The 24,491-nt window shown below is 50.2% G+C and overlaps 1 protein-coding gene across 1 annotated transcript in view; it reads right to left on the reverse strand.

The window, feature by feature from the left end:
• The window catches only part of AGPAT4 (1-acylglycerol-3-phosphate O-acyltransferase 4), an 86,059-nt gene that overhangs the window by 42,218 nt on the left and 19,350 nt on the right, over positions 1 to 24,491 (reverse strand). The window contains exon 2 of the mRNA XM_040965432.1: positions 16,361 to 16,630. Coding sequence (XP_040821366.1) covers positions 16,361 to 16,538 — 178 coding nt within the window. The 5' untranslated portion in view covers positions 16,539 to 16,630. The remainder of the gene's footprint in view (positions 1 to 16,360; positions 16,631 to 24,491) is intronic.

Here is a 24,491-nt window from a genome sequence, read left to right on the forward strand (position 1 = left end):
CAGTGTGGGCACCAAGGACTACATCCCAACTGCCAAGAAGACCACGGGGAATTGGACTGCCTTCGGAGGCCGAGAACTCTGAGGCCATCCACTCCCGCTTGGATCTACCACATGGGATGGAGAAAGCCCCAAATCCCTCCTTGCATGATTCAAGGTCATCGAAACAGCAGCCAGGAGCCCTGAGCGGTCCGCAGAAACAGGACAGTAAACTTCCTTGGGGACTAGGGAGAGGAACTTTCTCTGGTCCTTACTTAGCTCCAACTTTGGAACCCCATCCTCTCCTCCAAGGACCATCAGGGTCGCTCCGGAGCCCCGCCTCCCCCAAAACAAATAAACAATAAAAAAATTAGAATAGACAGAGAACAACAAGGAAAGCTTGCAACCAGACAGAAAACAGTCAGCATGGACTCGCATTCACATATACCTCACTAGGTAGGACACAAAAATAAGTTACTCCTCACTAGGGCATTGGAGATTTCTGCACACCCCTTCTAGAACTGCTCTGCACCTCAACTGTTGACATACGCCTTGTCAGAGTTATAAGCCAGTTTGGACTACCCTAGAATCTGCCAAGTTCAGTAAAAATTATGCTTCAAAACTATAAACCGCTAAATACTAAAATTAAAATAGACATGAGACAACGGAATAGTACCCTATAGCCATATCAAGGTGTATAGAAGCCGGTTGTTTATAAACTAAAATTGAAATGTCAATGAAATAGTTACAGGATGTGGTTATGAACCTGCATTTTTTTTAACATATTGGTTATTCAATGCCATGTCCATTAACTCCATAATGTTGTAAACTGCTGTTGATGTTATGTTGTGGCTTTTAATTGGCCGGGATGATATTCTGCCATCTCTACCTTCAGACCAGAGATGGTCTCCCCAAGAAACCATTGAATTTATCTGGACAAAATGATGCTGAACTCTATGCTTGGTATATGCCTACAATGAAAGAATCTGGACTGGATTTGGACTGTAATATTGCAACAAGGTGGAGGAATCTACCATGGGGGAGGGCACCGGGAGGGGTTGGGGGAATCTCAGAGCCTATGAAACTGTGTCACAAAATGAAATGTAATAAAAAAAAAATCTGTACATACTGTCCTCACATGCATCTTCCATGAACCTTCGGAAAAGCCTTATGCAGTCACCAAGGTGCCACGGTCTCGCCTTTTTGGCCACTGCTCTCACTTCTCTCCTTCTGACACATCATTAGCTCAAGCTACCCACCAAACCACGGCACGTGCAGCACCGAGTCCCCTAGTGCCCAAAAGGCACTTTCTGGCTCATGCCACGCAGGGCAGGGCGGGAACGCTCCTTGTGGCTGCACACGCTCGCCTCTGTCTAGTGCTCCGTGTCCAGTCGACAGGGATCAAACAAAACAAACAAGCCATGCCATTCAACCACAGCCAAGCTCACGAGGCTGCCAGGAGCTGGCTCTCCCCGCCTCAACAAGGCTCTTTCACGACACAAAGGCACACTCATACTGGCAGACACGCGTGGCGACGTCTCCGTGTCAGGAGGGCTCTGCTCCATGGGGAGGCGGGGACGGAGGCTGAGGCCCAGGGGAAGAGGCTAGAGCATCCTTGGGCAAGCAAATGCCCGTGGCCAGTGCCCAGGGGAGCTGGGCAGCATGTCGGCTCTGAGTGCACAGTGCTGGCTTAGGCTCTGCTACACAGGCAGAGGGACGTGGTGCTCAACAGTTCAGCTCACAGAACTCCTAAGCACACATGGACAGCCTGGCTCCCCACACTTGGTGGTGCACCTCCAGTCAGGCGCCGTCTCTGACCACCTTCCGCGTGCTGCTGTGGTTCGCCTCTTCCCACCCGCTTGTATTCTGCATGACGTGCTTGTTCTTCATGCCCAGCCTTCCCCATCCCTGATCATCACTTCATTCCAGGTTTTCCTTCCTCTGGCCCCACTCCCTCAGACATTTCTGCCACAGAAGCTGAGCAGACAGGAGGAGGAGGTGTTGGGCAGCCTGGGAGCAGGGGGAGACAGAGCGAGCACAGTGGGAGGTGCAGGGTCAGGAGGACATGGTGGATCCTCTAGGGAGCCTGTGCACGGAGTGGACATTGGAAAACGGGGTTTCATGGTAGGAATTGGCACTGGGTATCTCCAGGTCCCAGCATGGAGAACACAGTCCCTGGGGATGGTATCAGTAGGTACCCAGTCAACGCAAGGCAGCCCATTGCCTAAGTGTTTCTGAAAACCCTTCAGTCGCATGCATGAGGCTCTGGAAGCGGACTGAGGAGGCAACGAGCAAAAACCCTGGCATGTGGGCACCAACATGAGAGCCGAGGAGAGACGCCTGCCCTAATGGTCCCCAGGGGCCACTCTGCTTAAGTGGCCGGCGTAAGCGTGGCCTCCCTGGTCTCCTTCCGCTGACCACATTCTGCTCCTCTGAGAGGCACTCGATCAGCTTCTTTCTGCTTAAGGAAGCGGCTGCTGCCACTCCAGGAATAATTGCATTTTGCCCCTGTCGCCCTGGGGAAAGGCTTTCCTGGAAAGCCTGGGGCTCAGGCCGGCACATTCAGATTTCTGGAGAGAAGTGCTTCGAGCCTTGAGCAGGGCTGGTCCGTCCAGCCAGAGACCCCTCCCCTACATGCTGCCAGCACAGGGGCACTGCCCTGCTCCAGCACTGCTCAGCACATGCGGCTCATCTTGCCTTGGGCTGAAGGGCAGTTCTGTCATTGTGGTTTCCTCACCCCATCCAAGTCCTGGCACAGGGCACAGCACTTTGCTGACACCTGTAGAGACCACCTTCACAGCCATTCACTTGGTGATGGCCAGTGGCTTTGTGTGACCAGTGGGGGACCCTCTATTTCTTACAAGGGAAACCCCAGCTCAGAAGTGGGTGGGCAGGCTGGACAGGGTCACTAGAGAACTGTGTCCTGTGTACAACGACAGTGCAGGTGGTGTGGTGCCACGACATGCTCACCAGCCAGCTCTCGGCTGAGGGAAGCACGAGACCCTCAGTGTAAAGCTTTGCCAGGGGTCTGCCTCGAGCGGTGCCCTGCCCCCCTTCTGACTACTGCAACAGGAGCGTTCTGATTCAAATAAATCTTGTTTTGCTCACTGCCCTCCCCACAAAAAAAGGAAAAAAAAGTCAATTTCCATAGCGTGAATATTCACACCACGGCCTAGGTTGAGCTCATAATGTGACGGAGCTGAGAGAGAGGTTGGCACAGCTGCAGTGGCACACAGTTCTAGGACATTTCTGAGTCACCCCAGCAGCATACAGAAAGTATTGGAACATGGTCAACCACCTTGGGAGTGATGCATCTTGAGTACTTGTGCTTTCATTAACTTAATTTAAAAAAAAAAAAAAAAACTTTTTATCTAAAAAGCACAGATAGAAAGGGAGACAGATTTTCCATCCACTGGCTCACTCCCAATTAATTAGAGCAGTTTAGGCTAGATCAAAGCCAGGAGGCTTCCCATGCAGGTGCAGGCACCATCCTGAACCATCACCTGCTGTTGTCAAGGTGTGCTAGCGGGAAGCTGGGTTGCAGGTGGAGCAGCCAGGACCCGAACCAGCGCTCACATGGGATGCTGGCATTGCAGGTGTCTTACCAATGCCACCACACCAGCCTCTCTTTTCACTCCAGCTGCTATGGAATTCTAGAACCACAAGTAAAGCTAATTACAATCTGTGAAACTAGTCTGCTTTAATTTCAAATGACGTTAAGATGGCTGAAGCTTGTTGAAGGCAGAGTCCACCTGCAGGATCTCAAGTCAGGAATGAGAGAGAGAGAGAGAGAGAGAGACATCACTTGCCTCTGGTCACTGCCCAATGGGCAGCTCTGGAGCTCAATGAGCCTTCCACGGGGTGGGAGGGACCCAGGTAACTTGGACTACCTGTGGCTGCCTTTCCCAGAGCATCAGCAGGAAGCTGGACTGGAAGCAGAGCAGCCAGGAATTGAACCTCACCATTCCTACAGGGAATGCCTGCAACAAGCGGTTCCTTAACCTGCCATGCCACCATGCCCACCCCCTCACTGAGTTTCCTAACGCTCCAACTCGTTCAAAGCATGATTTTTCTTGCCAGAAGTGTATGGACTTTTTAAAAAGCATTTTTCACTGCTCTACAATTGTTCAGCTGGTTATCTGAACCAAGTTAAGAAGACTACACACACGCGTGCATCCTCCTTGGATTTCAATGTGCCCAAGCAAAAACTCGACATTTTGTTTCGTGAGAGACATAAATGAATATATAAATTTGATTCAAATTACCATACCACACAACTAGCTGGAACCTAGTCAGGAGGATGACACAGGCAACTCTCACCTCCCCTCATCTACTACTTGCTTCTTGGAAGGAGACTTCGGGAAGCGAAGGACCCTTCTTGTACTACGCGGGCTTAGCTCACCTCCCGCACCCTGTCTCCATGTCACCCTGCCAAAAACCCATAAGGCTTCCAGTGACGCAGCCAAAAGCGCACAAGGGACGCGGGACATGAGGAGCGCCTCGGGTTTTCAGCCTACAAAGAAAGCTACACATTTTAGGGTAGGCCATGAATGTACTACACTGAAAGAGCTTCAAGGACAGGAATTCAAACCTCAGTCAAAACTTTATAATTTAAATAACACACATTGACGGGTACATTTTTACTATTTGTTTCTCTGGCCACCAGTTTTTGTTTTGTTTTTTTTTTTAATAATTTTTTAAAGATTTATTTTTTATTTTTTTCACATTTTATTATTATTGCTATCATTTTATGATACATATTCCATATTCCCCTATCCCCTCCCCAATTCCCTCCCCCCCAGTTCCTTTATATCATTACTAACATATAGTTCTTCATACTCAGTCATATGTTCATCATTGTGGGCATGGACAATGGCAGAGAGTCCAGAATCCTATTGTCAAAATATAATATAAACAGTTTCACTGTAAGTCCATCTTTGTCTGGAAACAGAGATGCCGACCACACTGCATCCTCACATCTGGTTGATAGTCTCCATTACATAACTACTGTACATTCCCTTAAATGAAAAGTCATGATACAAAATCAACAATAGAAAGAAAAATAGAAATTTACAATGCCATGAAGTTAAATGACATGTTACTAGATATGACAGTCTCCATTACACAGCTACTATACCTTCCCTTAAATGAAGAGCCACAAAACAAAATCAACATCAAGGAGAAAAATGAAATTAACAACACCAAGAAGTTAAACAACATGCTATTAAATGACTAACGTTTAGCTGAAGGAATGAAAATCAAGAACCTTCTTGCAGAAAATGATGCCACTGTATGATCTTCGAGTCATTGAATGATTTAATCAGAAGAAAGTGTTTTGAAGAGATGAAACCAACAGAAGACAACAAAACCCACGTGATAGAGTTTTTGCTAATCTTTGTTGGAGTGTGTCTCCTCCCGACAATAAACAGATGGGTTTTGTTTTTTAATCCAGTCTACTAATCTATGATGTTTGATTGAGCTTAAGCAATTTACTTTCAGAGTTAAATATACATAGGTGGTACTTTGGTCCTGTCATTTTAGGAATGGGTTGTTCATTGATTTAGTCTTCTGTTGTCATTTTACTGGGATGTTCTTCCCGTTTGCCTTTGGTTTTGTAGGTGCTATTTATTTTTATTTGGAAGGGAGTTTTGCAGAGAGAAGAAGAGACAAAGATCTTCCATCTGCTAGTTCATTCCCAAAGTAAGCTGATCTGAAGCCAGGAGCTTCTTTGGTCTCCCAGGGAGCACAGAGTTCCAAGGCACAAGAGGCGAGCTGGGTGGGATGGCGAGCAGCAAGGACACAAAACAGCACCCATATGGCGTGCTGGTGTCTGAACTGGGAGGATCTGCCAATTGAACTATTGCACTGGATCTTGCCATAAGCTTTAAATCTATTCTTTTTTTTAAAGATTTATTTATTTTTAATTGGAAAGTCACACCTACAGACAGACAGTAAGATCTTTCACCTGCTGGTTCACTCCCCAAGTGGCTGAAATAGCCAGAGCTAAGCTGATCTGGAGCCAGGAGCCAGGAGCCAGGAATTTTTGCAGGTCTCCCATGTGGGTGCAGAGTCTCAAGACTTTGCACCGTCCTCTATTGCTTTCCCAGGCCTCAAACAGGGAGCTAGAAGGGAAGTAGAGCAGCCGGGATTAGAACTGGCACCTATATGGGATCCTGGCACATGCAAGGTGAGGACTTCAGCCACTAGGCTATCGCACACTTAAATCTGTTCTTAACACAACTTGCAACATTCATCCCTCCACCTGCTACCCCACCAACATCTGTGTCATTCTACCCTCCCTGGCTTTTCATCAACTTGAAACAAATCTCTGTGTTCTTACGCAATATTCAGTACATGTTTTAACGCATTTCCATGTGGGTTTCACATGGCCAGCAGGCCCTATTCACGCCTGTCTCCTGCTCAACTCGTCCATGCAGACAGGAGTCGGAAGGACCCACAGGCAGCCAGCCCCGTGACTGGCCAGGGGAAGTCACACGGGAAGGGACTCAGGCCTGCCCCTCTCCATTCCCCAGATGTCTGAGTTTAGCACATTCCTCATCCAGACATGTGAGCACAACCATGCCATTCCCCAGGCCACGGCTCCGTGTGCTTCCACCCCGGCCACCTCCTCCACGCACACTGTAGGTGTCAGAGCTCCCTGGGATAAACACTGACTCCAGCGAAGCAGGCATAAAGGCGTGAGTGACCTCACCTCCCATCTAAGCAGCATGTTAAAATGAGTTTCCCTTATTTTATGAACAGCAACCAAGACACAGACCAGCTGAGTCAGCACTGTGGTTCCTGACCCACACAGCATGCATGCCTGGGAAGGGATGCCAGCATGCCGCCCTCCGTGTCACGTGATCATAACTTCAGCCACAGTGTGGCTGAGGGCATCATTTTGTTTTTTCATTCTGTTTTGAGAAACAGAGAGAAAGAGGGAGTGAGATAAGAGAGAGATCTTCCATCTTCTGATTTCACTTCCCAAATGGCTCCAACAGCCAGGGCTGGGCGAGGCTGAGGCCAGGGACTTCTTCTGGGTTTCCCACATGGGTGCAGGGGTCCAAGGGTTGAGGCAATATTTTGCTGCTTTCTAAGGTACAGTAGCAGGAGGCAGCTGGAGTGGAAATGGAGAAGCTGGGACTCAAACAAGTGCCCATATGGGATGCTGGCCTATTGGCATTTTTACACTGTGACAAAAACTAACCCTGCCCCTCTCTTCTCTGGAGAGCAGGGCTAGAACCAGAGAAAAGCAGCCTCACAATGTTGGAAGTCACATTCCAACCCATGTGGGCCCAAGACGAACAAAAACAAAGGAACCTATGAAGGCCCGTTTGCCAGCGACGTCTCCCTGGCTTTGGAGTATGTTGTTATGAAACTGATGACACTTGATGCTCCAAACTGTGTCGTGTGAGTGCCACCTCCTTTATGCTGCAACCCAGACTCACTGGCTAAGGCAGCTATCTTCAAATGTTTTAGAAGTAAATACGCACCCTTAGCATATGCCAACTCTCTTCAGGCAACATTTGTATTTTATATAATATAAAAGTACATTCACTTTATTTTATCCTAGCCAGGTACAGAGAGTAAAAGAACCTAAACAGAGCCAAATGCCACCTGTGCCAGGCAGACACATTCACTACAAGGAGTGCACTCAGTCATCCTATAAGGTTACCGGGCACCAAGGTCAAGCCCACAGACTCCCCTGAGAACTGTAACCGAAGTCACAAAACCAATCGGGCACCTTGCTTGAGGATAATTTATTTATAAACTGCATCAATAATGAAGGCGACTTGCCTGGACCAAGCCTCAGACACTCCAGCCTCACGCCCGTGTCCCTCCCAAACGTGCCGCCTCTTCAGTGGTCTGAGTAGAAGCATTCAGCTCCCCACTTGACGTGGGAGACCACTTCACGCACCAAAGGACACAGCGGCATGTCAGAAGAGTGAACACACACACACATTTAAGACACACAGCTACAGGGACTCAACGCTCAATACAGCCGGGGCTGCATGATTCTTCTTACAAACTTGAACATGCCTTCATTCAGTGAGATGGTTCTAGCGGCTCCCACACACCATGCAGATCAACCCCACAGCCCTGGACATGACCTGATGCCCAGCTGGCCGCAGCACAACTGGAACCAGCAGATCCCACTGCCAACGCCAGCACAAAGGGCTAATTTTGTAGCCAGCGCCATGTGAGCAGGCTCAGCAAGGCCTAGCCCAGTTCAGGAAACAGAACTGCACCTCTGCCGTGCACATGGCAGACAGGAGACTCCGGTGTTCAGAACACACACCCCAGGAGAAGCGCAGGCCACACACACACACACAGGCTGCCTTGGCAAGACAGCTCCGCTGCAAGCCCCAGGGAAGCAACGGCTTCTTGCCCTGTCTTCGGCCAGAGAGGTTGTAGCCGAGACAGAACCCAACACAGCACCACAGGCAGGCCATGTTCTCACTGGTCTCACTGGTTCTCACTCTTGGTCTCAAGGACTAAGTCTCATTCTGGCTTCCCTAGATAGGCGCTGTGAGCTTCAGACCGTGGATATAAGGACTGCAAAGGAATCTTGCAGGGGAGAAACACTGAGCTTTCTCTCCGCCGAGGTGAGGGCCCATGCTTCCTGCACAAGCTGCCCCCTTTGCCACATCCCGTGTCACCACCACATCCAGCCTTCACTTGCTGGACTTCCTGTCTGTAAGGGTCAAGAACAGGAACTCCTTTCCTTGGTGCCTGCAGGGTGAAGTGAGACCTCTCATCTGCATGTCCGCTCCTGTCCTGGGTCATCAGCACGACACCATGGGAGGGAGGGGGATGTAGAGAGGGTGAGAGAGAAAGGCATGAGGCATTCAAGTGGGACTCCATTCTGCACCACCCAGCACGCTGGAGGATGGCTTAGGGTGAGGTGTGGCTGCCTTCCCTGGGAGGGTTCTGGGATGGGGCCCCCGCAGCTCCCAGTTCCAGAGCCTGTGTGTCAATGAAGCCAAGGTTTTGATTCAAGGTCAGCACATTCACTTCACACATACGTAATTTTCACTTTTTACTCCCTTTTTCTCTTTAGCTCTTTATTCCTTTTATTGGGTCTTTGGATTTTCTTTTATTTTTCAGTTTACCAAATACATGGCATCAAATGTGAGACATTCCGAAAACAAAGGTGATTTAAAACATCCCCCATTATAATATCTAAAAATAGCACTCCGATCATTTACCTTCCAATCTGCCCCATTGGTGTCGGAGCATGCTAGCAGCCTGGCCTCATGCTATTCTGACTGAATATTAGGGTTAAAGTACAACGCAGTTCCAGAGAAGAACAACCAGCTGGGTATCTTTCCATAGATCAGGTGTGAAAGGAATTTTTTTAAAAGAAAACAAATTAGCTATTTCCCCAGGCACATTTTGTGTAATGTTGCTAAGGGCAAGGCAAAAATAACACTTGCGGTAAACCCATGTTCCCAGTGCTGGGGACCTATCCGGGGACTCGGTGACAATGACAATGAGCCACTGCTGGGCACCACTGCAGGCACGCCCACTCTCCTCCAGGTCCACGGGGGCCTCCAAAGGCGTGTTCACCCACATCACAGCCTCAAGACACGGCCAGGCTGCTGGGTCTCACTGTGTCAACCTGAAGATCTCAAGTGGAGACTCCAACTCCAAACCCACATGAGGATGGAGTTTGGGGGTGGGAGCTCAGATCGGGAGTGGCATGGTGGGGGCAGGGGGTCCACACGCTGGCATCAGGTGCTTCACGAGAAGAGGAGAGGCCTCAGCTGCACACCTGCTCTCTCTCCCCAGGTGACGGCCTGAGCAGTGTCAGGCTGCAGCAAGGGGGTCTGCCCAGAAGGCGGCACCATGCCCTCAGACATCCCCACTTCTGAAACCGCAAGCTGCATAAACCTCTCAACTGCACAAGGTGCTGCATCTGGGAAGATCGGTCACAGCAACAGACAAAGGATAAGGCCAAGGCCACGTTAGCCACAGCAGCCACAGACAGTTGTGCAGGTAGAATAGTAACTCCCTTTGACCCACAACTTCACCAGGGCCAAACCTGCCCACACTGGCACCTGCTGAAGGCACCACCCAGAGTTCCTCAGAGCCAGGGCACTGCTGCCAGACCCAGACATGGTCATTGCTTGACACCTGCCAGGACATACAAGGGTGCTTCAAAACGTTCACAGAAGAGGGCATTCAAAAGATCAAGTTCAAGGCAAACACACTTAGAAACCAAACCACAACTTTTTCATATTATTTAAGATCTGCCACAAGGCTTTTTGGAAGAGAGACCCTGTCGGACCAAAAAACCCAGAAGAGCTCTTTGCCAGTTACTGAACCATCACTGGGGAGTCCCTTTTGAGACTGGAGCCTGGTGAGACACCTCCCCCAAGCTGTGTCCCAAACCCATGCATACAGGTGAGTCCCACCTGCTCATCCTTCATACAGACAGAGCAGACAGGGCAGGGTTGGGAGGCTCTGCAGGTGGGAGGGCAGCTCGCTGCTGAAGGTGGGCTGGAACCTGCTTGCCCTGGACTTCAAGGCTCTGGGTTCCTAACGGTGACCAAAGATGCTTGACCGTCTCCTTTCAGAGAGTTCTTAGCTTCTGCTAAGACAATCTCCCTTACAGCTATCCAACATCCCCAGGTTGGGAATATTAATGCAACCCCAAAAGCAGGACAGGTGATCAATTTTCTGAGTCCACATCTGGGATCCAGATGATGAGTGCACACTGTGTTGCTGCTCCTTGAGACTGGTTAATGTACCCAGAAGGTCGAAGCTAGGGCTGGGGGCGGGATGGGGGAAGGACAAGGACAGGCAGGCAGACAGAGCGGCTGGGCAGGGGTCCCGCAGAGGACATGCCGTCCCAAGAGCCAGCTGCCATCCTGGCCTCCCAGCACTGGGCAGCAGAGGCCAGCATTGGCCTGTGTATGGAGAAAAGGGTCAGAGGGAGACACCACACAGGATTTGCTGCCCTCCACTAGAAAAGGGGGTCCTGGAGTGTCATTCAGCTTGGCTAAACTGCTGAGCACCACGGAGTCCCAGTTCAGTGTGAGTGAGAAGGGCTGCAGTGTGGTTAGAGTATGGTGATCCCACACCTCGAGGCATCAGAGCAAGTGTGGGGGTATAGAGGCCTCTTCTGTGCACCATCCCTGCCCTGCTACCTGTCTCTAGGGTGCAGGGTCGAGGCTGACATTGACATCTGCCCCTCCCTAGGCAAGGCCAGACGTGAGATCACAGCTTCCAGCTTCCAGCTTCTGACCAATCACTCTGCTTTATGAACTGCTGCAGTGTTGGGAAATGTAATGGACAACAGACTTTGTCCAAGCTCAGACCACACCCGAGATTGGCTTGGAAAGTTCTAGAAGCCTCCTGCTCTACACTCTCTATCCAGGTGGGCCATCAGACCTAGTGACATGTGGGTCATGAGAGGAAAGAATAGGAGCACGGTGGGAATCAAGGGACCTTCACCCTTACCCAGGAGAGAGCCATGAGATGTCCAGTTCTTCCAGGTGCTTGTCCTTGGTGGAGGTGTTCCTGAGCAGGACAGAACAGCCACCATGCAGGCTGCAGGTGCTTGCTGCCCTGGCCTCAGGGCCTCCTTCTCTCTTTAAGCTCAAGCATTTCCAGACAACGGTATCTACAAAGGGGTCTTCAGAGAGTTCAAGGGCAAGACACACTACGGACAGACTGTGTGCAAGTGTCAAGGCATTATTATTATTATTATTATTATTTGACATCTTGGTAAGCTTCATCTTTTAGTCTAATACTCAAGGACTTTTTCAAGTTGTATTACAGGCTGGGAACGGGAGGGTATGAGTGCATGACAAGCCCTTTTGCTGGAAAAACACTGGATTTGTGGCCAATTCCAGCCCATCCTTGTGACTTCTAACACAGGAGTGGTTTGGCAAGTCACCTTAAAAACACAAAGGCTTCCCAGCCACCTGCCCATTCTCCTTGGTGCTTTTATCCTAAGGGATGCTGGTGTGTGAACAGGGACTAAAGCATTCTGGTGCCTCAGTGGTGCATCCTGTGATGGGGGCTCAGGGTTGGCTTGGCTGTACCAAGGTGACACAGCCTATAACCAGGAGAGCAGGCACTACCTCGTGCCATGAGCATTCTTCGCCATGCATGGCCTTGCCTGTGACCAACCCTACAGAGCTGTGCCCAGGGTAGTGTGGTACACCACTTGTGTCTACTCGCAGAAGCAACTCGTGATGGAAGGTGGAGTGTGCACCAGCGCTGGGGGGACGGGGTTGGGCAATGCTGAGATGGGGGCAGACTGAGGTGAGGGTGGGATGAGGATAAGGGGTGGTGCTGTTTTGTAGGGATTCATGGGTACCCCTCCCCACTCCCACTTTAGGAGGCTTTCCGACTCTATTGCTTTTCTATTTAACCAACAACATCAGGATAAAATGAAAAAGCTCGTCTCAGCCACCCTTCCCTGGTGCCGTCATCTTTGTCACGGTGGGAGTTCTCTGTTCGACCCTGCACTCATCCTGCTCCTCCTCCTCGCTCAGCACACTGAGTAGCCACAAGCCAACCCACTACGAACCAGCCAGCCATGCAGATTAAATTACGGTTAGTTACTCCTGAAATTCCATTCAGTTACTCAGCTTTGACCTAAAATACAGCTCAGTGGGTCTTCCGTGGGCAGGCTTTCTGTCAATCGCATTAGTTTCTGCTCCCTGTGCGTGACCAGCCTGGGCTGGGGGCTGATTTGAACTTGTTTGTGACAACACCAACCTCTTCAATATCTAATGAGAGCAGGAACAATGCGCAAGCTCCTGTAGGCTGCGACGGAGCGATGGGCGGATCTGCATCTTGAGGGGAGCATTCCTGGGGCTTCCTGCTCACCACTTGGCTGCACGTGCTGAATGCTGCCAGTTTTCCACACTGAGGGCAAGTCAGAGGCCACAAGACACCATCAAACCACGAACAGCTGCTCGCGTCCCCCGAGAGGAGAAGCCACACTCCAGGTGCGTGGCTCTTGTCTTGCTGAGCCTAAGAAGAACCTGCGAGCTGTAGCCCATGGTGGGGGCAGCGGACAGGGGATGGAGGAGGCGCAACGGCCCTGCCAAGCATCCCTGACAGCGCACCTGTTCACACAGCTTTGACAGTGGCAAAACACTCAGTGTGCCAAGAGAGCTGTCAGTTACCGAGAGTGAGGAAGGGGAGCGCGCAATGAGGCCAGTCCTGCCACCCAACACCTCCTGGGACCCCAGACAACGACAGCAGTGCACAGGGCAGGCAGGGTCACTAGACTGAACTGACCAGCCCATGAGCTGCTCCCATGGGAAACTGCCCTCCCCACCTACCATGACCCCTTGGCCTAGGAGCCAGGAAAGATCTGGAGAAAAAAATCTTGCTTTCTTCTTCCAGTTTGTTATATCTCTGCAACTGCTTAGCTCCAAGCTCAGGGCAGCTCTCCTCTGGGGCAGAGGCAGTGACTGGGCACTATGGGATGCACCTGGGCCTTTAGCCCAAGGTCCCTGTGGCATGGGTAATTGATTCTTGAGTTTCATTTAGAATTTGTGGGAGATAATAATCCAGCCTATTTTCTGACTTTGTTACTTGTCTTTTTTTTAAAGATTATTTATTTAAAAGGCAGAGTCGAAGACAGGCTGACATGCCTTCCATCTGCTGGTTCACTGGCTGCAACAGCTGAGGCTGGGCCAGACGGAAGCCAGTAGCCTGAAATTCCATTAGGATAATGGGTGCAGGGGCCCAAGGACTTGGGCCACCCTTCACTGCTTTCCCAGGCACATCAGCAGGGAGCTGGATCAGAAGTGAAGAGCCAACTCAATCTTACCTATCTAAATAGGCTGCAGCTCCACTCACTGTGCCGCAACAATGGCTCCATTTGCTACCTATCTTAGTCCCCACCAGAAACAATGAGACAGAAGCATCCTCGGGAAGCATCTACAGATCCTGCCATAACCTCGGTACACAGCAAGCAAAAGCAAAATAATCTCAGGCGCTCTCATCCTACATCCACCTTTCCTCCTTAACGGCCGAGCGAAATGTGCTTCTTCGCCACCTGCCTGGAATTGGGAAAGGGATGGCAGAACTACACACACACACACACACACACACACACACACACACACACACGTGCGCTTCGACACATTTGTGGGGCTCCAGACTTCTGTACCAGTCTTACACATGCAGGTTTCAATGAAAAGTACAATCAGCATAGGCTTTGCTGAATCTAACTTGTTTAAATAGTAACCTGTTTTTCTTGACCATACAAGGACTCTACCATTAGAAGGCCAAGTTCCACCAACTGTCTACTTTCCCTGGACAATGGAGCCCACTCTCCATCCAGACCAGCCCACCTCCTTCTGTCTCCGCCCCGCTCGGACGAGCTCCTCCTTCTTGTACGGCACGTGTAGCAGCCTAAACACTAGAGACTGAGGTTGGAGAAGAGAAGAGCAAGTGCTGGACTGGACTGGACGTGAACACGTAAGCACTGGCCACAGACGCGAGCATCTACACCTATTTTCTCATCGCTGTAACTTGGCCTTCCGGTCTTAGGAGCATTTTCCAAGACACACATACATAGAACACTGACATACCCACTAGGACCTGTGCTCAAACCATGTCAGAAATCGTCACCAAACGTCATGTGCTTCATTGAAGGCTTTCAAAAAGATACTAATACTACCAAACTTTTGGAACAAAAATTGGGTGCCTCTCGCCACCTGCCAAGGAACTTCTATTTTGAAATACTCTTGCACACACACATCATTGCTAGAGAGCAGGAACACACTCAAGATGAGTCAACAGCAAGGACAAAACACTGCTCTACACTCCAGTGCACCAGCCATTCTTTTATAACCGCTGAGACTTGGTCCGGTAAATCAGTCAAAGTGCCATATGAATAGAAACTGTCTCAGCTTTTAAATCAGACCTTAACCTGGGCTAGCGACACACACTAGGCTCCTATCTTGCCAGGAGGAGCAGTGGCGGTGGCCGCAGCTGGGTCAGCCCTCACAGCCACCAGCGGCAGATTCAAGCAACACTAAAGAATACTCCACTATTCAGCCAGGATGGCTGGTAGGGCAGGTGGATCCAACACGCTTTCATCTTAACAGTATTACAACTTACGAGCAACTCCTGTATATACAGATGGGAAAATCTTAACAGGGCTGGTGGATCATATCAATGATAATTTTCTGGATGGAATTTTATGCAAATATTACCTTTGGTGGGAACTCCAAAGGGTGCAGTAAATGTGGGGAACATGAAGGGGTGAAGAGTGTTGTTCCATTGCAGGCAGGGCCACAACGAATTTCCCGCTGTATGGCAGGGCCCGCCCGGGGGATGTCTCTACAATCATCTGAATGCAACTCCACTTTTTGCATGGACACTGGACTACCCTGTGGAAGAACTCTAATCCGTCCTGGCATTTTTTTGCTACTGCGAGGCTGGCCTTTTGCTCAGCCTGAGCTTGGAGGTCAATGTCTTGCAAAAGGGACCTCTATTATTCCCACTGTCTTGGCTGTCCCCATTGAGCCTATGCTAATCAAGGGATCTAGATTTAGGCTTTCATTCTTTCCTCATTCTTTAGATTCCCCTTTTCTTTGTGACACAAGATTGAATTGTAGGATAAGAATTGTAGCAGGAACTTCTAGGTATTGTTAGCAGGAACTTCTAGGTATTGTTTCTAGGTAAAACTATGGCAGAATTATTCTTAGAAATTCCCAACTTGACCATGACGTAAAAAGTCTGAGCCAGAGTTTGACTGATTTTGTATAAATAAAGCGGACAGCTTTCCCACATTGTCCATTATGATGATGAAATCCTAGTGGTCCGTCTCTTTCTTTTCCCTTTGCGCCTCATTCATGCACCCTTCGCGAGATCCAAACTCAACTGGAGTAGGACTCTGGCACTTCTCTCTCTTGTTTCTAATAACTGTATGCTTGTTCATCTGCAAGTAAGTCAACATCGTAAGCTGAAGGAACAAGAGCAAAGCAGAAAACACTCCAGTACACTGCCTTTTGGTTTAGACAAGAAAGTCTGCATTGTGTTTGTGCATATACACCACCTGCATATGTGCACACTCTCAGAGGCGCCTGCACACCATTTCCACAAGACAACTAAGACATCCTCACAAGGATGACTCTGAGACCTGAGCAGGGGGTAGGATGCCTAGTGAGTGTTCCCAGCACATTCTTGTGCACCACTAAAGTGTTAGGCTGTCGACATTTCTCCTTCAAGAAGTAATCATTGCAGAGTGGGGACCAGAATCAACACTTCCAACATGCAAACACACAACAGGACACTACTGGGCAGCCAGTGGGAGCCAGCTTAGAGCCCGGGAGGGCCGTGGTAGTTACAGCCCGGAGCCGCCGGGGTAATGAACGGCGCTTGGTGGGGACGGGGCACTTACGGCTGGAGATGCAGTAGGACAGCCTACAGTTGATCTTCCGGAAGAGCTGCTTGTTGATGGGCCACAGCACGAGTGTGAGGAGCTGCGTGGTGTTGATGATGAGCCCCGAGGCGATGAACACGTAGCAGAGCACCAGGTGGCACAGGAACTGGGACTTGAGCAAGCCGGCCAGGTCCATGGCGGCTGGCTGCTCTCATTCACAGGTCAGCAAGCCGCCCGCCGCAGAGCGCGTCCAGAACGGGGAGGGAGACCCAGGGCTCGGGGAAGCTTCTGGAACACAAGCAACACTCAGTGTTAGTGAGAGCAAGAGGCGGTTTTGAAGGCACACACACAAACCTCCTCAAAGCAAACGTCTTCCCCAAGATCAACACCCACGGTAGTGGACTTATTATTTAGCAAACACCCAGGCCCGGTCTGGTTCTGGCGCATGCCCACCCCACTTCTCCCCACTCGTTCAGCTCCTCCAGCTCTCAGACCGGCAGTCTTATCCCTGAAGCCACACCTGCTGCCCAGGCGGGATGGGGGGAGCTCACCTGGGTCAAGCTCTACCCCTCAAGGCCCCTACACCAGGAAGGCACTTCCTGTACTCCATGACGGCTTGCTGAACTGTTCTCCATGCCCCACCGGACGGTCACCTGCTCTAGGACCTTGGCTGCTGGGAGATCATCCTCCCCAGAACCTGAGTGGCCACTGGCGGGTGATTGCAGCTTGATTTTTTTTAAAGAATCTTGCGGAGTGATTTAATGAAGGTGGACAAGGCTGGACATTGAGGATATCAGTAAATACAAGTAACTAAGAAGGCAAAGGAGCATCTTGCCACCCCATCCCCGGGTCTGCATCCGGGTACCAGCTTCACTTCTGCCTCCAGTCCTCCGCTGATGTGGACTCCGGACGCAGTAATGATGGCTCAAGCACGTGAATCCTTGCCACCACAGGGGAAACTCCAGAGTGAGTCCTTGGCTCCTGGCTCCAGCCTGGCCCAGTACTGGCTGCTGTGAGCACGTGGGGAGTGGTTTGCTTTGCTGTTTGTCTGCCTTTCAAAGCTAATGAAAACTAAGTCAACAAAGGCATGTTTAAGAATACCACTGCATCCTCTATTGACCCTTTGCACCCTAACCAACTATGTGAAAATCATCAAAAAATAAAAATACAATTAAAAATACATACATACGTATATCACTGCACCCTGACCAATACTCCCCACCCACACACCCTCCTTGAGCTGTAAGATCAGGAAGATGCCCAACACACACAAAGCAAGCACACTCAGTGTTCCGCCTCCAAATGGGACCAGTAAGATGATGTTACTGTTCAGCTCCACAGTTCGGTCTTTGAGGAGTGGGTAGAGGTGGGTAAGAACACTCGCAAGAACAAAGCAGACGACCACGGGACCAGCACTGGCTTCTCCTGGTACAGGCCGTCACTGCCAATGGTGCTGGGAAGAGCTCAAACATGAAGTTCAACTTTCTCACAGTGACAGCTGGGAGGGTCTGGATTCATCCCAATTTTTATTGGTTGTGCCAAGAAAAAGGGGTGGGGGTGATCTGGAGCTCACGGCTCCATTCCCCTCTGCTAGGAGGGAAGCCTCCTTTTTGCCATCCCCTTAGCCTAGGTGCCCCAAGCTCTGTGGCCAAGAAACTGCACTTACTGACACCATGCCGTGACAGCTACCATGAAGTCTGAGTGAAATCACCCAAGTGGCTTTAGCAGTCCTCCCCAAGGAGCAGGTGTGAAGTAGTTGGCTCACTCCCGGTGCACCTGACCCCAAGAGCCATGTTAGGCAAAAGTCACCGTTGTGTGCTTGCCTCCCTAGCTTGATGCTGAATATTCATGCAACTCATCCAGCGTCTCTGATGAGCCACTAATAGCTTCAAGTTGGCACTACTTCTGGGCACATGGGGTGTGACATTTGTGAAATGCTTGACAATACTTTGCCCTGGGGACCACAGCTGCCTCTCTCAAGGTCCAGTTCTGTGTTACTGCACTATGGACAACGTGAGATTTTTCTTTCCTCTTCAAGTTTCCAGGAACATCATGCCCTCAGGTAAAATCCTACCCCCACTCTCCCCCATCTCTCCCCACCCCTCCATACACAAGAACTGCATGTTTGGGTCTAACACAAAACTGGCAGTGTTTAGAGGATTTGTGGACAAACCTCGAGCCGAATCCAGCAGCCAGGCCTTGCCCCAGGTCTCTCTTCCTAGAACAGGTGGCTGAGCCTGGTTTGGGAGGCCCCTCTTGTAAGTTGTTTTGTTTTTCTGAGAAACACAACAAGAGGGAGATAGGCAGACACAGAGGGAGAAAGAGGGGCCATCGAATGGCTCATTGTCCAAGTGCCTGAGATGGGTGAGGATGGCACTTGCCTGTGACTGGCAGGGACCCACTGCTGGAGTCATCGCCGCCAGGACAGACATGGGAAGAAAGCTGGACTCGGGAGCTGGAAGCAGGACTTTGATAAGGGTCACGGGCGCCTTAACCACTGGCCAAATGCCTGCTCCTGTTGGCCTACGTCTGAAGCTCTCTTGTTGGCTGTACCTCCCAGCACCAATGAGTGCTGCCAAACCTCCATTTCTCTACACAGGGATAAGAGGATCTACTCCAGTGCATTTTTTCTTTTAAAGATTTATTTACTAGATTTATTTACTAGACGAGTGCCCTAGACAGCAGGAGAAGACATTTCACGTGCAGTTTCAATCCCCAAATGCCTGTAATTGTTCGGGTTGGGCAAGTCTGCAACCAACCCAGAAATCCATCCGGGTTTCCCCTGTGGATGGCAGGAACTCAAGTGCTGGAGCCATCATTCACCACCTCGCAGGTGCACCTGCAGAAAGTTAGACCAGAAGCAGAGCAGCCGGGACTCAAACTAGCTCTCTGATAAGGCCTAATTCACACCTGCTGAGAGGGAGGGCTTGATGTGGTCTGTCCCAAGGGTCCCCAGCCTTGGGATGTTAAGAGGCAGGCCCTACAAAAAGCATCAAACCCTTCAGGTCTCTGATAAGTGCTCTATTAACAGAGTCCATTCTCGAGAGTGAGCTGGTACCCAGCAAGTCCAGCCCTTTTGCCCCATGCAATCGTAGTCTCCTGCACAGGGCACCCCTGGTGTGGTGCCGTGAGGCCCCAGCCAGAACGAAGCAAGCAGGTGCTATGCTCTCAGACTTCCAAAACTGTACACCAACTAAACTTGTTTTTTACATGACCTGACCTCTGGTGTTTTATTACAGCAGTGGAAAATGGACTGTCAAAATTACAAAGAACAAGAATAGTCAAGTTCCTGCCTGGGGAACAAGGTGACTCATGTGTATTAGTCAGCTTCTTTTGTTACTACAACAAAACACTTGAGAACAGCTACTCAGGGAGGAAAGGGGCTTATTCCACTCCTGCATGTAGAAGGTCCGTGCTGGGCGGTCCCATCTGGTTAGGATTCTGATGCGGGTGGAGAGTGTGGGCGGCAGGGCACATTCAGGGAAAGCAGAGAACATGGCTGGGCCAAACCTCGGGCCTTCAGGGTCACTCTCCAGTGAGTGAGGCTGATGCGAACCCCTTCGGGTCCACCTGCTCCACACCGTTACGGGATGAAGTTTCCATCCTCTTAGTACCATTTAGTTATGATTCTGTCTGAGTTTAGGGGTTGGATTCACCCATGTGCAGGAAGCTTGTTGAGTAACTAAGTGACATTAATTCTGAAGCCAATTGCTACCAGTGAAACAAAGACAGGTGTGCAGGAGATAACTGAGTGCTGATGTCTTAGGTTTATTTCAGATGAAAGCTTGGGGTGCAGCCATCCTTCTCATGTTGAATAAAAGAGAACTTTTTCCTCCAGTGTAGCAATTCACCAACACAGCATCACACTGAGCAAAGCCGGTATAAATATCCGACAAGTGATGAAAATAGCTAAGAAGAAACCATTTTAAAGATGCTGCCTATTTTTCTTTCCACATTAAATATGGAGAATATTATGGAGAGACCCTTTTCAACAAATCCACTTTAGCAGTTTATTATATGAGATAAAGAGGTGATGAAGAATTCCGTGCTATTTCCGAGAAGATGAGAGAGGTAATTTATAGAGTTTGTAAATCGACAAAGAATCTTGAAGCCATTTTCATGTCCTGTTTCCGTGAATGATTTCTCATCACCAACAGCAGCATGAAGATGATACTGTCTATTGCTGGCATTTGGTCCCTCCATGATGCAACAGCAAGGTTTGCACACCAGCAGGCTCCAAATGGCATCGAACCTTCATCCCCTTGCTCAACACTAGCCTGTGACCTTCAGCACTGAGCCCTAGAATGTGAAACGCATCCCCCAAGAGCTTGTGCAGCAAAATTCAGCTCCTAGCCTAGCACAATCAAACCTCCACTACCACTGTCCAATCCCCCTGCCCATGATGAGGCAATGCACACACACAAGGCAAGTTTCTGCGGGGTGAGCAGGCTGGGTCAGCATTCTCACATGCAAAGGCCACTGTGGCCACTGGGATGCAAGTGCTGCAGGTGCTGGATGTGAGGCTCCAAGGAGGGACCCTGGGAATTGGACAGCTCAGGTTGCAAAGTCCAGCTCCACCACCTGACAGTTACACACCTTGTTCAAGTTCCCTAGCCCCCAGTGTCTTCAGGCGGTATCAAATACTAGCCTCAAGGGGTGAACGGGCAATCCTGCACTTGACACATGGACATGCCTGAAGCAGGGAGCATGTGCAAAGAACAGAAGGGCCAAGAGGCAGTGGCTTAAACCCACGACTTTAGCATTTCTGGGGCAGCCAGTCAGACACAAGTCATGGGATCTTCCTCCTGACCACAGCTCCAGTGCCAGCACTCCCATCATTTACCTTTCTGCATGGTGACACGTCCTTCCCTGGGCTTCCATTCTAACCCATACTTTCCTGCCAGTGACTCAGAATTGGGAAATGACGTACCCACAAAACAAAACAAAATCCATTCTACACTTTGCCTTCCTCTCTAGGTCACCATCTTAAAGCACAGCCAGTGGAAGATTACAGCACTACAGTTCTCAAGGCGCATTCACAACATGAAACTGCGGACACAGCAAGCTGGAGACACACGCGTGAGCAGAGCCGCCCGCCCAGGGGAAGCCTGACTCGAGCTACAGATGCCAACGTAGACAATGCACAAACTGCCAGGCCTGCGTTGGTTGGGAACGTTGGCAAATGAACGCAAGTTCAGGTTCACTCAAGAGTATTCCAGGTCCTTCTCCCAAAAGACATGCAACTGTCAGCTTTAGGCTTAAACCAGGTGACAAATCAGGAGCACCTTCGTGGGGATGGGCGTCTCCTGTCTCCACCCATGTGCCAAGGCCTCACTCGCACTCAGGATATGCTAAACCCCAAGCAGAATGAACTCTGTCAGTAGTTTGTTGTGAAGGACTGGGTGTTTTTAGCTTGTTTTCTTCCTAAATATTTACATTATTGCACTAAACCAGGTCAGGATGTAGAAGAAGCAAAAACCCTTCTTTCTTCCAAAGAAACCAGTTCAAACAGAAGTACTGCACTAACACGCATGCTCCATTTAACACTGGGTCCCAGCACATTTTGTTGAGGCTCTTTCGAACTCAACACCCAGAACTCAGAAAAAGCACACAGAAAGGCAAACTCGGGTTCCTTCTGATTTGTTTGCAGTTTCTACCTTAAAGGATAAGACTACAGTCTAAAGGACACAGGGTGATCGGGACTCTAGCTCCGTCCGAAGATCGAGGCCCTCCGTCTCTGCAGAAGCGAGCAGCCCGCACGCTTCCTGCCGCTTGACCCCGGAACAACTTCTGCCAGTCTTGCCAGACACAAGAGGCTCCAAGGAAATTCTCCATATCACATGGCACCAACAGCTTCCATGTACAACCACCACGAACGGATGTATTCTGACATGAAAAATGAGTGATGGGAGGTCCACCCAAGGCAATGAATGAAACATCAGGTTCAAATGGCATAAGATCATAGCAGGAGTATAGTCACAGCATCAAAAACAAGCCTAGGAAGAGAGCCAGCTGGGAGAGAAGGAACGCTGTACCCAAGCACGAGGCCAAACAGGAGCAGCAGCTCTCCTTGTAAACAGCCACGCACACACAGGTGCGCACGCTCAATGCGTGCTGGCCTACCGGAGCCAGGGCCTGCTCCAGCACCTTTGTCCCTAGGAAGGAATCGTCCAGGTAGCTCCAAGAGCCTTGACAAACGGAATAAAAGGATGCTCACCCAGGCAGGGTTTCTGCGTTCCAATGCACCCTTCCCTAGCCATGCTAACGGGGTTCCCTCCACTGCTCTCCCCCAACTGCCCTCTGTGTAGCACGTTCCTGGGTCAGCCAGGTTGCCTCTGGTCCCCTGAGGAAGGTTTTCTCTTCAGGGACTAACAGTTACAGTATGGAGAGCCAGAGAACTACACTTCTTGACCTACTGCTTTCAGTCTACAGAGCAGAGAACCCCAAGGATGACAGTATCCCCCAAAGACAGAGTGGGGTGGGGATGGTGCCAGGAAAACGAGCAAGACAGTACCCCAGGCATCCCCAATCTGACCGCAGCTCTGCTAGCATCTCCAGTAGCACAGCACTGAACCCTGGGGACAGGCCAGGAGACCCTCAGCGCTTGGTCCCCAAAACCAAGCCCCACGTTTCCACTGTGGATCCCTGTAGACCCAGAAGCCTAAATTCCCAGAACAAAACCAGAGGGAGAATGTTCAACTGAACAGAAGTGTCACCAGGAACCCCCTCCAACAACAATATTCTTCAACTGAAAAGTGATGGATGCTTAATGGCCCAGCAGACGCCAATATAAAATTAGCTTACTTTAAAATTTTATACAAGATCCCGCTGTTCCACGTCTCCAGCCGAGACATGGTGTTCCTTCAGACAACCCCAACTCGGATGAGGCCCTCAATCTCTCGGGGTTTTCCTCAGGCTCTCTGAGGAGTGACCCTAAGTCCCTCGCCACAGCCCAGACACAGGACGCTAAAAACAGACGCCAACAGACAATGGCTACTTCGGAGTTTGCATTTAATAGCTGGTTCCGAGGGCGTGGCAGACGAAGGCAAATTCTACAGAGCTTGTGTGTCTAATCCGTGGAACCTGAGAGTGAGCGGCAAACACTACCTTCATCCAGCTCTCCCTCCTGGGAGGAAAAACAGAGAGGAATTAGACACTTTTATAACGACTTTTGTAGCTTTGACTAGACAGAAACAGTAAGAGTTCAACTTTACGGCTTTCGGGTGGTAACCAGTATAGCAGTATCGGCAATAAATGTTTGATATGTCTCATTAATTGTCACCAAAACCTACTACATAAGACATTTCACGCATGTATTATAGATGAGGCAAGCCAGGTTTAATTAGACAAGGTGACAGGCCAAGGTCAAATAAGGAGCACGTGTGAGATCAGCCCAGTCCTGCCCTCCACCGATGAGTCCTACAGCGCCACAGCCATGCCCCGCCCCCAAGTCCAGCCCACCGAGGACCCTGGGGTCTGCAGAGCTCTGGCTGCAGTGGAAAGGCACCAGCTGGGCATCTCCAAGCATAAATGAGCCCTGTCAAAAGCAGCTCAGCAGGGACATAGCATTGTGACAAAACGAGTTAAGTAGTCACTTGCATCCCACATGGACACCTGCTCCAGTCCAACCCAATTCCCTGCTAATGTACCTGGGAAACCAGTGGATGGTGCACGCAGTGACCCAGCCGGAGCCCCAGTCATTGTGGCTATTTCGGGGGGAAACAGTGGATGGAAGTTCTATCTTTCCTTCTCTTTCTCTGTTACTTTGCCTTACAAGTAAAGTTTTCTTTTTTTTTAAATACAAAAAAGTTTTTTTTTTCCCCAGTGGAAAGCATATTTTCCAGTTCTGTCCAACCTACGGAAGTTTCTATACACTGTCCTCAAGACCTGATGAAAACCCCTGACTGTGAACCTGGGGCAGAAAGGAGGCACACACTGCCCTGAGACTGTGCAGGTCCTCACGGAGGCTTTGGCACACAGAGGGAAGGCCGCGTGAGTGCTGAATCGGGACTGCTGCGGCCGTGCCCGAGACCTCGGGTCAATTGGCATCCACTCAGCAACAGACTGGTGAAGGCTGGAGGTGGGTGGAAGCTGTGGAAGGCAACAGAGCAACTGTGCCCCGCAGCTGTACCCGTGGGTGTCAATGAAG

The sequence above is a fragment of the Ochotona curzoniae genome, unplaced genomic scaffold, assembly GCF_017591425.1.
Source record: "Ochotona curzoniae isolate NIBS_2020 unplaced genomic scaffold, NIBS_Ocur_1.0 scaffold_3890, whole genome shotgun sequence".
Lineage (NCBI taxonomy): Eukaryota > Metazoa > Chordata > Mammalia > Lagomorpha > Ochotonidae > Ochotona > Ochotona curzoniae.